At 39.4% G+C, this 15,368-nt stretch overlaps 1 protein-coding gene across 5 annotated transcripts in view; it reads right to left on the reverse strand.

Moving 5' to 3' along the window:
* Positions 1-15,368, reverse strand: part of TGFBR3 (transforming growth factor beta receptor 3) — a 116,189-nt gene that overhangs the window by 41,132 nt on the left and 59,689 nt on the right. For all 5 annotated transcript variants that reach the window (XM_051802562.1, XM_051802581.1, XM_051802592.1 and 2 more), the window contains one exon: positions 9,296-9,433. In XM_051802562.1, the coding sequence (XP_051658522.1) occupies positions 9,296-9,433 (138 nt within the window). The remainder of the gene's footprint in view (positions 1-9,295; positions 9,434-15,368) is intronic.

Below are 15,368 nucleotides of genomic sequence, written 5' to 3' on the forward strand. Positions count from 1 at the left end.
ACTACTGCCCTGCTGCGACTGGGGAAAATAGGAACTGAAATTTTCTTTGCACCGTACCAAGGCAAGGAAACACATACCCCTCATGCTGAAGGAGGTGGGGGGGAAATAAAGCCTTTATATGTCCCCTAAGAAAACTTTCCAATTACTATTCATCAGAGGGAACAACTCTTAGAACCAAACCTGAGCCATCTCAACTATGTACACTGGTGAGCGTGAATATTGCACTCACAAAAATAGCACATTCTGTTTCTTATTTTACCTATTTCCTTCTTTCCTTTTAAATGTTTATTGCCTTTTTTTATTTGAATCTGTTCCAGGCGGAATATTTACTTTGTTTGTTTTATGACATTTTAAGTATTTAACATAGTTATAATTCAGAACTCCCAAGTAGGAAGCAAGTCCATAATTTAAGCCTTGAGAGAGAGGTAGGCAGCTCTGGGAGAAGACCCAGAACACAAAGTTAAGTGTCCACAGCCACACAGCATGAACCAATCCCTCCCCTCACAGCAACAGCTACACCACTACTCACCAAGGGCCCCCCAGCACAACTAAGCAACTAATCCACCCCTAAAGCCAAGATATAGGCAAATATAGTGGCAGAAAAAAGTAGCATCCTTCATATTTTTATCTGAGCTATACAATATCAGACCTGTGGTGGAACACATAGGAGAGGAGTAAATCTGCTCAGAATAAAATTAAAAAACTTGAACCAACTTTCAGAGAAGCCCACATGGGGATCAGACTCAGCCGGTGGTTTTTGATACTGTACTTTGATGTGCTTTGCTCCCCTTACAGAGGAAAAGTAACGTCATGGATGAAATATCAGGTATTCCAAAAGGTAAAAATGTATCTTCTGTTGGTCATAAATCCACATACACATACTATAATCATCAAGAGAAAAATTCTCTCTGATAAGGGACTAAGAAACATGCTGCTTTTGAAATGCCATGTAACATTTGTGAATCCTCTATCAGCTTTGCATAGTCCTTACCAGCCACAGAGGTGTGATGCTTTCAGGCAGTAGTAAAATTTCTCATGTCCAGTTTAGTGTTCTCAAGACCACATACAGTAATTACAAAATTGCACTTCCAGATTTCATTTTTTTGAAAACAAACACATAAAAGAAGCATCATCTCAATTACATTTTAGATTTTAGTTCTACTTCCTAGGAGATGCTCAGTTTGCCAGGTACCTAAGATCCTTTTATAATTAAGGCTGCTCATCGTTTTCTCAGGATAAGAGCAGAACCATCTGAGATCAGGCTCTTGCACATCTTTATGGATCTAGAAATAAGATCCTGGGATTTTCTATCAAAGCTGAAATTGTGTCAACTCAAGTGTAACTTTCAAAACCCCCAAGGGACAGTTACTAGAATGATAAAGAAACATACAAACAAAAAAATCCATGTAAAGGGGAAATCTGTTCCCAAAGTTTAGGGGATTATTAATTGCACACAGGTAACTGTCCAGCCATCTTACATTAATCTAACAACATATTAATAGATTCAACATAACACTCATGTGACAGGAGCAAAATAAGGTAGCAGAAGGGATTCTGTTTCAAGTTAGAGCCCATGTAGTGGAAGGAGTGAAATGAGAATTAAAGCCTATCTATGCAACTGCAGCTACAGTTTCCACTGGAATCAATGAGTCAGTGACACAACCTGTTGTGATTTACTATCTCCATGTCACTAACACCAGTAGTCTGCCAAAATCCACTGCCTGCTTTTGTAAACTTCCACTGGTTAAACCTCCTGTTTACTGAAGCAAGCAAAGAAGGGAAGGAGCCATGACCATATAGAAGACTACCACAGATGCCTGTTCCAGGCCCTTCAGCCTGTTGCAAGATGGGTTTGGGATCTCAACCACTAAATTCCAGAATATTCTTTCTTCCCTTACTCTTGAAGCCTAGATTAACTTAAAGCCCAAGTCTTCCTGACTACCAGCCATCTTGGTTCTGAAAGTGATGGGCCTGGGCTCCTAGAAGGACCAGAAGGAGGAACACTCAGGATCAGTCAGAGGCAGCAATGAGAAAGACCAGCAGGAGATACAAGGTGCAGCATCATCCAGATCTGGCCTATCCACACTCCTAACACAAAGGTTTGTTGGCAGTGATGACCAATGAAGACAGCCCACTCTCAAAGCTGAAACACCAAGCAACAGAACCTGTCTTAGATTACATGGGATCAAGTAGGAACTTGGCAAACCAGGCTCTGAAAAAAGCGCAGGACTTTAAAGTCTCAAGAAAGGAGAAACTAAGACATCACATGAACCTGCCTTGTTTTCTCTGAAATTTACTGGCAAGTTGGTATTTTTGAAATATTTCTGCCCAAACCGAAGTGATTACAGTGAAAGCACAGGATACCTATACATTGTAAAATTTCACTATTTTGGGATATCACACATATAGAAATTTTTTACCATACACTGCATATTCATTTCACATACTGTATCTTGCTTCCTAAGCCAGAAATATCCCTTCTCTTCTGTAACAGCTGCCTGAAGCAAGCTTTAAATGAAAAAAAACCCCACCCCCCCAGATATTTAAAGATGCCTTACTGGGGTTATTGTATAATCTTAAACTCCTTTTACCGAATGCAGGCAATGCACTGCTTTCAAGCATGTATTTACCACTCTGTCATTTTTTGCCATCCCTACTGCTGACAGAATTCCTCCCCTCTTCTTCCAAGAATGTAAGAACCACTACTATACATAGCCTGAGGTCCCCTAATATTTCTGGGAGCAAACCCAGTTATACAGACTTTAGAAAAGTAGTATTTTGCAGTAGTTGAATCAGACCAGGAGACAGAGTCTACAGGGAAAATTACTATTGCAAAAAGCACAGTAAGAGCTACATTTACTAAACACTGCTTTTAATTAGACACATTGTGATAATTTTCACATTTTTTCAAAAGGCAGGGAAATGGTGTGAGGAGGGGAGAGGAGCATATGAACTTTTCCAAGTGGAAAAGGGCAACTACAGGATTATTTCCAGCTCCTGAGTAGAACGATGAAGATTTATAAAAAATAACCCCATGATTCTACAGAAACGTAAACGTCCTTTTAAATTCCTCTTCACACTTTACACAACGCTGAAAATCTACTGGGTTTACGTGGAATAGTGAAAGGTCACTATTTATACCAAATTTATCACTAGTCATGTATTTCCTATCCTTCCTCACTCTTCTCCTAGCAGAGCGTTCTGTTCACATCTGGGTCTGTTTAACCGGTGATTGGAAATTTAGCCTCCTGATTTCCCGTTAAATACTAGGCACAGGAAAACAAATAGCACTTGTTTTTCAGTGAGTTTTGTCAGTCATCCAAATCTAGTACAAACCATAGAACAGCCTGTGGTTTGGTGGCAGTGACCCAAAATATGTGAACCATATTTTCATGAAGTGAAAGGAATAAACCAGCTATTGGCTGAAGTAATAAGAACACGGCTTTTTAATTCTTAAAAATACAGAAATTACTAATAATTAAAATCTTCATTTTAACACTTAGTCTTCTATAAAGACTTTATCTTCAAATCTCATGCCAAGACCATGTGATCTGGTTTTCTATTTATCGTTACTGCTCTTGCTTTCTCCATTTTGCTAACTTAACACACACATTCAGTCCTATTAAAGAAGTTCTTGTGAGTAAGCTAATTTGCTTGCATAAGTGCTTTCTCATCCATAACTCTTACTCATTCAATTGCCTGAATAACTAACTCAGAGAAAAAGCTGAAGCATTACTTCTTAAATCATATATTATATAAAATCACATATGTAGACATTTAAGGGTTTTTTGGATCTATTCTAACAGTGATTTCTGCCAGGAAATCACAAAGGATTGGGTCCTTTCTTTCATTGATTTAATTCTCACTATTTTAGCTTGCTGAGTAAAGACATTCCTAGGCTATAAAAGCAATTGAGAAAGCTACCAAATCTAAAGAAAAAAAATTACTTGCTGAGTAGCACCTATAAAACCCTCTTTCTGTGAAGTTTCATAAAACTCCTGGTTTTCTGCCAAGACATGTTCGCAATAAACCGGCTTTAGGGAAGGAGAGAAATGATGACTTGATGGGAAGGAAGGAAATTATTTTGCTGTATGAAAACTTAAAAGTAGGGTGGTGGGAGAAGTCTGGTAATGTTTTCCTCCAAGACTGACCTGCAACAAGATCACAGGCAAAAGCATTTCTACAGGTGTTGCCTAATTTATGTAAAATTGTGATCTGTTGTAATCTAACCAGTCTAGTCACCAGTGAAGATGTCCTTCAACTTCCTCTCCCACTCCCCCTTTACAGTATAATTTTGGCATTTATTCCCTGCTGAGGCAAAAAAAATTTAGCACAGTAGCTAAGTATTCCCCCTTGCTGAACTGAATGGAGCTCACCACCCATGTGCTACTCTTTAGAGCAATGAGCCCAGGAAGACCTGAACAGAAAATGCCTGTTCCCAAACTGTTGTATTTTTGTGACAGGTAAAAATATACGATCAGATTAATATGACTAGATGTACTGGTAATTGAAGTGATGATTTTCAATTACTTAGGTCAGGCAGAGTTCATGCACTAACCCATTTCAGGTATTTTTGGACTGAAATGCCATGATACTAAGGTATGTTTATTTTTAACACTATGAGAATAAACTCAAGACTTACTTTACTAAAATTGCAATAATTTCCCAGCAACTTCTTCACCTGTCAATATAGAAACAACTCGTGCAGAGTCTGAAAATAAACCCGTCCATGCCAAATGTACTGCTAACGTCACACTAGATAGTCACCATACATTCTTTTATCTCTCTCTCTCTTAAACACACAGAGGAATTTTTGTCAGGTTTTTTCAAGACGTCCAAATTTTTATTTAAGACTCTTCACTAGTGTTCTTTCTGATTTATAGATGAGGAAAGTACCTCGAGAAGCAAAATGACAACACAGGCAACAGACTAGTAAAGAGTAAGTTCCTTTAGCACCCATGCCCTGTCATGATGGCTTCCTCCAAAGTACTGTCACTCTGTAAGCATCACTGTTCTTCCATTCAGCGCCATACTTCTGGAAATAACTCTTCAAAACATGACATTCAAAAAATCCAGATGGTAACCAAACACAAACTTTGGTTTGTTTGGGACATGCTACTTAATTTTAATGTTAATTTATTCCACTGTGAGGTTTAGCCACCAGTAGACATTTTGTAAAAATGAAACCATGAGCTGTCTCCAAGAAGATAAAGCATGTGACAAGTCACTGTGCTGAGAGAAACTATGTGCATTACATGATAAAAATAAGTGCAAAGCCACATGTACACACCAAATCTATATTTTTATACTGAAAAATGTTTATCAAGAAGGTATTTTGTGCTTCCCCCTATATTATAACCATACATACCCAAAGGCTGGATTTTCTCCCACATTCATTTTAAACTTCTTAACTTATGGAGAACTAGGCCCAAGGCAAAAAACGAAGCTTGAACTATGTGATAAGAAGTTAAACTCCAGCCTAACTCAGTAGTATTGTACTTTCCTAGTCTTTTGGATATGTGCTGACACAAGCTTTAAATCTTTTCATCCTTTCCTCTAAATAAAGCAATCTGGGACAGCTTAGCTTTAGTGGAAACTCAAACAATGAATTCACAGAGCAAAGGCAGCAGACCATCCTCCTTATGAGGACATGAAAACACAGCCCTAAGCTCCAATACAATCATCCTTTAAGCTCAATATGCCTTAGTTTCCCCTAATATGCTGTTAGTGGTACTAACAGCACTTCAGAGTGCTCCAGTTCATTATCTGCTCATACCCTGAAGTTATCTTCTTTGTTAGAAATAAACTTTGAATTTTTAGTACAATTAACTTGTAATATTTATTTAGTTATTTATTCAAAACACATCTTCCTAGAACACTTTAAGAACTTTATTAGGATGCTTTACAAGGAAAAAATAGCTAGTATTAAAAAGAAATAAAGAGCTACGACTTCACTGATAGTTACATGATCCTTTAACCACAAACTTTGACCTGGCTCTAGCAGTGTGGTCTTTATCAGCAGCAAGTCCCAGAAGTTGTCATTTAAAACAATACTTGCCTTTCTAACTAGGGCTCAATCAATGAAACAAATTTAATTCATATTTTACATACAGTACATTAATAAAATTGTGAATGAATGTATTGTTTGGAAAGTCTGAAGGAAAAGCTGGAAAGTCAAAGAATATCCTGCCTGAGGCTTCCATAGAGACAGACACAATAGTTATGACACTCCTATGGTATGCGTGCCACAGACTTCTGGTTTGAGCATAGAATTCACGGGCATTAGAAAAGGTTTTTCAAATTTGAAATCTTCTATGATTCACAATACTCCCGTTTTTTGGCTTGGCTATATATTTAAGGAGAATGAACAAGACAGAGCCAAGCAGTATTAAACAAGGGCCAAGGAAGCGTGATCTGCACTCTGCAGCCCTTGGACCTGCTCTTTACCCTCCAGGTTCAATTCTTTGGAACTTACTGAAGGCTCTGGCACAGAGGCAGGGAGCCTCTCTGCTACTAGAGCAGAAGCAGAATGTCCCTTTGTCCCACAATTCACGTGAAACAAGAACCCTTGAATCAGCAAAGGGAAAAGCTCTTCTAGGACAGAGGCAGTCCCACGGATTGGAAACAGGCATGGCACAACACAGGCAAACAGCTCTGTGGAAAACTGGAGCCCTTGATTTCTACTTGGCATACTGCACTCGTCTACAGGTGCAACTAGAGCTTCCTCAACATTTCCCATGTTTTCTGTGTGATTCTGTGCTCTTTTTTCAGAAAGCTTTTGGGAAATCAATGCATTTGTCCTTGTGAGCAGAGTGGAATTGTGGATTAGCAACAGATGATGACCACACAAAGTTGTTCAGCCGGTAACCCTCATGGTTTACCATCCCAAGCTGCCCTACTTACTCAAAAATTGGGTCATGAAAAGTGGGAAGGCTGATGAGTCCCTAATAAGAGACTGAAGTTAGCTTCTGTTTGCAGCAAAAATATTGCCTTAGAGAGAAAATACAGAGAATGCAGTTTTGGAGGGAGAGGGACCACAGGGACTAAACTGGGAGAGGTAATGGTGGATCAGTACCCTGGCATTCTGCAATCTGATTCTTTGACCTCTTTATAAAAAAGAAAAATAGAAACCTTAACATGGTGGAAGGAAAAATACATAAATCATATGGCACTTAAGGAGATCCAAAATGGTTATGGAGAGCTATTGAGATGTTTAAATGTGATTAGGGATGGGTCAATACTGAGAGCTGGTTAACTCCTTGCAACAAATAGGTGAGCTCCCACATCTGCTCAGCAGCATTATCCCAGCGCCACTGCTGCATGCTGGCAGGATGTCATGAGGCACCAAAACTTTCAGCCCTTACCATGACCAGCAGAGACTAAGATAGAGTATTGAGAGGAGGTATGTGAGTCCCACCAACACAGCAGCAAACCTGTGGCATCCACCTGAGAAACAGTCACTCCTTCCTGCACCATCAGCGGCTAAGTTTACTGTGGCAATTCTTGAGTTCAGGTAACTTCTTGTTTGGCATGAATTCTGAGGGTTGCTGCTCACAGTTTCAAGCCTGTTTTTGTAACCAGAAGAGCCTGAAATAGTTTTCTGAAGCAAACACTTATCTAAGGGTACAGTTTTGGCAGTCAAAGCCTTAGGGACACATTCCTATTGTTCCTATGCCTTAATGCAGGCAGCTGAAGCCCTGCTGAGCCAAACCAAGCAAGCTCAGCATGATCACAGTCTGAACACCTGCGCAGTGCACTGAGCAGAAACAGATGGCTCTCAGTGGAGCACCTTTCCACTCCCAGAGCAAGGTAAGGGGAGAGGGAAAATCCTGGGTGAGGAGGAAGAACACAAACTAGCTGAATGCAAGCTAGTTGATATGAAATGGGAGCGATGATGTAGTAATTGTAAGAGAAGATCAAAATTAAACTGAAAGTAGGTCCAAAATTTTATTAACTGATGGAAGATGCTGTTCTTTTGGCCCAGAGAGGAATGAGGACTCTTATCACACTGTTGTTCAGGACGTTGTTCCTCAGTTGTTTCCTGAGCAGACCTGAACTGTACTTGTTGCATTAAGGACATATGACAGGAATGGTCAACAAGAAGATAACAGTGAAGAGTCTCCAAAACAGTAATGAAAAACCTAAGACTGTGAATACTTTAGAGTACAAACAAGCCCATGTTCTTTGCACCAATCAGTAACAAACTGTACTGGAAATAGGACAGAGTCCTTCAAAGTTCAAAATATCAAGGGTACTCTTTCTCTTGTACCTTGACGACAGGAAAAAGAAAAACAATCTCAGACAGCTTATGGTATCCACCAAGTGATAGACCTCTTGGTGCACTTAACAGCGTCACCACCACATTAGGTCAACTGAGAGAGCAGTGCCCCTTCCCAATGCTGCAGCACTGCCCATCTTCCTGTCCTGGTGATGCACAGTGACACCATTACATTCCCACTGGGTACTGCAGAAACAGTCTTGCCTAACACTGTCAGCTGTGTTGGAGGAGAAAAATTAAGCCCTATAAGGATACAGCTAAATATAATCAAATTTAGTTCTGCAATTAGAGTTGAATATAGTAAAAGCTGCAACTTTCATAAAGATGACTCATGATTAGACATGATGTCACACATGAAAAATTTAATCCAAACAACTTGTCTGTTTCACTACAAACAGCAAACTCGAATGTCCTGGCAAACTGTAAGGACATGATTTACAAATACTAGGTAATATTTGGATCTTACATTATAAGCATTGCTCCAGTCTTTCTGAGAAATAAAAATGATTTCATTCTGGGCTTAGCTTGGTCATTTCAATAGACCAAGCTTCACCAGAGACATAAGCTGTAACTGTACATATTGAGCTCAATATATACAAAGTTTTGTTTTGGTCACAGACCACACAACAAGTGTCCACCCTTAATATTTCTTGTTGCTTTGAGGCTTTTTGCATTGCGATACTATTAGACTTCCAATCAGGACTGGCAATCTTGTAACCTCACAGCTTTTGAACTAAAATGGCTGTTAGTATTAACCACACAATGTGCAGATTCTGAAAGAGCAGTTTTGCTTTCTTTTCCTTGAATGCACATAACAAGTAATTGGCTACTTTTTCCAAACTGCTTTGCCCTACCACCTAACTGTTCCCCAGAGCCCTACAATGAAACTTGATCTACTGTTAACTTGGTTTTTTTTAATGTAAGCTTGAAAAACTTCCAAATGAATGCCATTAACTCCATGTCTTGTGCGACAAGTAGCTATGATAGAGAGCAGGCCAAAGGACTGTGTATACTTACGAAGAAAACTCTTCGGATTCCAGGTGCCAGTCTTTCTGTTTTTAGCTTCCAGACCAAAGGCAAAGGAGAGTTGAGAAGAAACACCAAAGGCTTCTGGTGAATATGCACTGATGAAATTGGATTCAAATGTAACGTGACCTACAGAGAAACACAGAAATATGTGAATACTTCCTGGAATTTGAAACAGCGAATCAAAAGTAATTTTTATATATATTATGACTTTTAGCATTCAGACCTCTTGACTCAAGACTGCAGACTAATCTACTTCCACAAAAATCAGTCAACAGAGCAGAGAGAATATAAAAGACGAAATAGTTAACATTTGTGCTCTATGCTTGCAAAGCACTGCTGAAGTGTTTAAGAAAACCTTGGCAAATGTTGATGAAAAATAGCTTATGCAAAAGGTCAAACCACTAAGCTGAGAGTTGGAGAACAAGGAGATAAAATGAATTGCAAAGCAAACTCCGATTTCTGGTTTCTAGATGGTAGCCTACAAAGCTGGCTTAGAGTACAAAATCTTATCTGCTGATTCTATTAGGGGCATAAATCTAGCCTGCAAAACAAATAAAACTAAACAAACAAAAAACAGGAGGAAAAAATCCAGAAACACAAGGAAGCACTACACTAGTTCATGGAAGAAATTCCAAAAGAAATTTTAACATACACTAGGGAAAGAAAATGCCTGTCTTCAGGGACTAGAAGGATATATAGGGTAAATGATCTCAAGAAAGTGGACATCACAAAAGTGAGGCAACCTATTACAAGTGGCTTTGAAGCTACCAGTCTGTGTTCTGGAAGCCCCTCCTGCTCAGCTCCTTGTATCCTGGTGCTGCCCCTCTAGAAAGGGTCCCATGTTGGACAAAACCCTCACCAAATGCATGATAGAACAGCCTGTCAGTTTTTAGCATACAACAACTTGCAACCGATATCACAGTGTTTTTACAGCATCTAATAAGCTGTTTAAGCAGTGATTATTTAGCTTGATAGCTCAACCCACATTATAGGAAGTAACATTTAGTGTGCAATGGAGAGATGATCTACCACAGACTGAGCAGAGAAGCTGATGTCCCACAATAATGGGTGATAGGCAGATTCCCTGATAGACAACCACAGCTCTTTCTCAAAAAGGTATAGAGGGAGCAAACATGAACACAACCACCAATCTGAGTGGTGGCAAATAGAAATGAGCATACAGGTAATTCAGAATTAATTCTGTATCCTGCTAAAGAACTTGAAAGGAGATCTGAGACCATGTATAGTCCATTGCATGATTCTTCTATAATGGCAAGCAGACATCAGTTTATCATTAAACGTAGATTCTTCTGGCAAAATAACTTCATGAAAGTTAGACACCAAATTGAAAATTAGGCACCCATTACTGTTGAAAATATTTCCAAAAGAACAAGTTAGGGTGTTTTTTTTATTTTTTAATTTTCTTCATTTCCCCTTGAAAAGTTCACCATCACTGTAAAGCGAACGCCAAGACCTGGTCTCAGATCTGACAGACACCTGGAGGTGTCCACTACTCAAGAACTTGCAAAAAAGCTGGCAAACAGCTGGCTGTGCTCTCATGCCAATGAGAAAGCAGTTGCTTACATGTGCAGAATGACTGACTGTGTTGCTCATCCCCATAGTGGCACAGATACCAAATCCCACAGGCACATCTCTGGGGGCACCAAGGGCATCTCTGTCCTCCTCCTCTTTGTTAAGCAGATTAAAACTTGTTGGAAAACTGAATAAATCCGTATTTGTACTAAACCCAAGCTGCTTTAAAGAACAAGCATCTCTCCCCATCAGCAGCTGGGCAGTGGCAGTGCTGCCTGCAGGACGGCCAGGCACTGCCATTTTCTGCCCACCGCTGCCATCTCTGTCACCACTTGGCCTCTCCAGCAGAAGACCCAGTGGTATTTATGCATTTCCGAAAGAAAACACTAAGTACCAAAGATTACCACAAACCACATTTCTCTCCATTTTCTGCCTCTAAAGAATACAATACCTCATTTTTGGAAACTGGAGGGTGTTAGTGCTCTCAATTCTAGTGGGAGGACAGAGACTTGAAATACCAAACAGGCATGTTTTTAGCTACAGAAACTGTTTTACGGTATCAGCTATAGAGCCAAAGTAATTCTGTTAGCTGAAAATAAGAGAGAAAGTGAAATTATTTGTTTTATAAGGCTCCTGCTTTGTTGTTCTGTCTAGAAATGGCAAGGTGAAAGTAGAAAGGAAAAGGTGTTTAGAACCACTATTAATTCACGACTATTAAAAAGCTTCTGTTAATTCTTGTGGGTTTTCAGCTGTAATCACTGCTAATTACTAATAAGCTGTTTAAACTATTAAATATAATTATCTTGTTCTGGGGCTACGTTTTCTTATAAAGCAATAAAAATACTGTAATCTCAGTTTACCAAAGTAGCCCAGTTAAACCTTTTGCAGTCCTTATCTTGCTAACGACAGTGCAAATTTTATTCTGATATTTTTTTCAGGTGCCAGTGGCATAAAGTGCATTCAACACACTTTTATATGCAATGATAATTGGTTGCTTTTGATCCTAAAGGAAGCAAAGACTAATGAAAATATTGATGAAATGAGTTACAGTATAGTTTATGAGCTTAAATAACCAAGAATAGAAATCCTTGTGCACTGGTCAACAGGAGCACTCACCCTGGGCTTGCACCCTGGTTGTGTTTCTGTTAGAATGCCAAGTCAGTGCAAAGAAAAGACTCCTATTAGAAACTCATTTGAAGGGCTCATTTGATCACTGAGCTGTTGCACAGCCAACATTTTCATTATGTAATCAATAGCTAGGTCAGACCTTCTGGACATGTGTGTCAGCAATGATCCTCTCAGCAAGGCTCAACTTCAGCAGCTGTTTGTCAGAGGAAGCTCCTCTTCCAGACTCACATCTGCCCTTTGTGTCCCCCTTTGGCACACACGCCTCCAAATAATACATGACCAACTTGTGAGGAATACAACAATTTAGACACAGATGAAATGTATAGATTAAAATTATTCTGAAAATCTTAAACCAAAACCTACCAATTCATTTTTAAAAAGCATATAAGTGTGACTGGGACATGAAGAAGTTATGCCATTTTTGCTAGAATGCATTTTTCCACATACATAAAAAAATGGAAAAAAAAAAAGTCTTTAAGTTACCACGTTTAGAGGTGCCCTGTCTATCAAATCTGTGCTGGAATTAGTCAGCTGTATCTGTACATACTCATGCTGGTCACTTCTGGCTGCACAGAGTTCCTTTAAGGTCTCCAGCAGCTGCAAGGTTAAGGAGGCTGCAGAGGTTTCTGTCCCCAGAGATCAGAGTTTCATGGAGGGCTGAGTATCACCACAGAAACCAACTACAAAAACAGTCTATGGGCTCCTGCCCCGTTACTCTGGTAAAGCAATTTGTACTACGTGAAAGGCAAGGACACAAATGCTGAAAACTGATCAAAGTAAATGCTGCTGTTAAAGTACCATTTTGTTTTGCTGACTTCAAGGCATCAAATCACAGGCTTTGTGTTTTGTTCTAAAAAGATAAAAGTTAAGTGCCAAGGATTTGTAAGGTTGAATTAACTATTCCATCATGAAGACCTTCAGATAAATTCATAGCACATTTTCCAAAACAGCCATTACAAATTTGTGCTAATAAGCCAGGACAAAATATGCTGTGATGTATTGAATTACACTGCCTAGGCTTGGACAGCTGTTCTCTAAAAAAGAAGAAAAAGAAAAGAATTTTAACTCTCAGATCACATAAGCACATTTTCTGAATTACAAATGATGTACTAAAGATAGATTTATGACATCTTAACTCATTACTCTGCTGCAAAGATTAAATTAACTCATTCAAAGCAGGCAAAATTTAAAGCAGAATTTTGAAAATTTATACCTATCCTTGCTCTAAGTGTTCTCACTCTTTTTGTTAATACAATATTTATAGGACATAATTTATTCTGGTATTGTAACAGTCAAAGAAATTAATATGAAGAAACATAGCTTCACAGTTCACTCATGTCTAATAATCAATGTAGGAGGTTTCGAATTTCCCCTGAAATTCACTTGAAAAAATATAATGTTGATACATTGGCCATAACAGAATTCAGTCGAGGATTAATCCATTAATCCACCACAAGTGGTGGGATCTAGTACTGCACCACTTTTCAGAAGTTTATCAATTACTCTGGGAAGGATCCTCTGGCCAATTTTTTTTATTTTTAAGATAAAAGTAAAGAAAAAATTTTTTTTTAGACAGACTGAATTCAAAATGGAACACTGTTTCTTCCTCACCCTCATATTTTTGCTATGCTCACTGAATATTGTGTTACAGATGTGATAGCAAGCCAGCTATAGTAGACTACACTGCCCAGCTTTCAGGAGCCAACAGTTTCCAAGAGAGAGTTGGTTGATTTTTCCAAGAAACATAAAATATGTTCAAGTGGTGTTACTGTTTGAAGGTAGTTTTGATCAAAGGGTTACATATTTGCACTCTTAAATCAAATGAGGGTATAAGCACTTTCCTATAAGCACAGGAGACTGCTCACTGCTTCCCTTCTGGGAAGATTCTCCAATGCACACTCTTTATTCATAAAGGCAAGCACCTATTTTTCTGAAAACTCATCCCAGTAATGAGAAGGAAGATCTTCAAAACAGTATCAGAGAAACAACCAACTCCAGGAAAACTGCAATGCCATTAAAAACAAGCCCTCATACCCACAGTTACTTTTTCTCCCACAGAACTCAACACTGTGCCCCCTTCACAGCCCTTGCCACAGACAAGCCATGCTTTCTTCTCTCTGCCAGGCGAGCACTAATGGACCTGCCCCTTTGGGAGAGAGCAGCAGGGCTGCAGTGCATAGGGCATGAGGGAAGAAAAGACCTTTTCTTTTTGCACTGCTGCCAGGATGAGGCATGACTCAGTCCCCAGGGAATGGGTCTGAGTCCCTGGTAGCGTTCACCAGGTACATGGGGGACTGAAGTTTATTCCCAAGGCTCATGTAACACTGTAATTCTAAAATCAACCCTTTGTTTATTTTATCCTAAATATATGATTGCAAATGAATTGGCATTGCCTGGACCTTCTCGCCCACACAATACTGAGAGAATCTGATTGACTAAACAGCAGTTATAGCTCAGTTGTAAAAATCATGGGAAAGATTCACCCCTGGCATAATTCCACTGAAGCTACTGGCATTAAACCAGAGACTGATGTGGTCCCATACATTACTTCTTTAAAAAAAAGAATACTATTGCACAATCTGTTGACTGTTATGATCTACCACCCAGACGGGAAACCTCCAGTCAAAAAGTGGTAGGATGACTCCATCAAAAAGAAGACAAGAGAACAGAAAGGTTGATAAGGACTACCCAACTATGATCTATGGCCCACTGCACTCTTTTCATTAAGAAGTACTGTCAAAAACCTTTGACTGAAAAATGTTTGATATTTCCTTTTTTTTTTTCTCCCTATTTGTCCTGCAACAGGGGCTAAAGGTCAGGATGTGCTGTGCCAGACACAAAGAGCTTAAAAATCAAGTCCTGCAGCATGTGCACATGCTATTAACAAACTATTCTGAATAATGCATGATGTTCCCAGAGGCCTCTTTAAAATGAAGACACATTATTAATGATTCAGAGGAGAAATGGCAGCCCCAAAGCACGCATTCAAAGGCAGAACTAAGCAAAGATCCCTTCACCTTCAGTGAGGATGAAGCATCGCTACTGAATTTGGTACCTGTTGTACTCAGAGCCATTTTTAATTAAGATCTGAAGTTTACCATCAGAACCAGCTTGAAAACTGACCTGCCCGTCCACTGACACAGTGGTTGTACACAACAGCCAGATGAGAAAGAGTCCATTATTAGAATAAAAGCCTAAGAGTTTGCAGCATATGGAAAAAGTACCTGTAGCGCCACAGTTCGGTCAATGGAAAGCCCATGCCTATCAGTGCAACACTGGGACTACTTGGCCCATTCTGCTCGTGACCTGAACTAAATGCTCAGGCTCCCAAAGATTAAGTGAAATCATTTGTGCCATCTGCCCTTCTACAAAGCAGCCAGGCTTCCCAGCACTTCAACCC

Source organism: Manacus candei, unplaced genomic scaffold (assembly GCF_025592945.1).
Source record: "Manacus candei isolate 608988 ecotype Guabito, Panama unplaced genomic scaffold, ASM2559294v1 h1tg000005l, whole genome shotgun sequence".
Taxonomy (NCBI): domain Eukaryota; kingdom Metazoa; phylum Chordata; class Aves; order Passeriformes; family Pipridae; genus Manacus; species Manacus candei.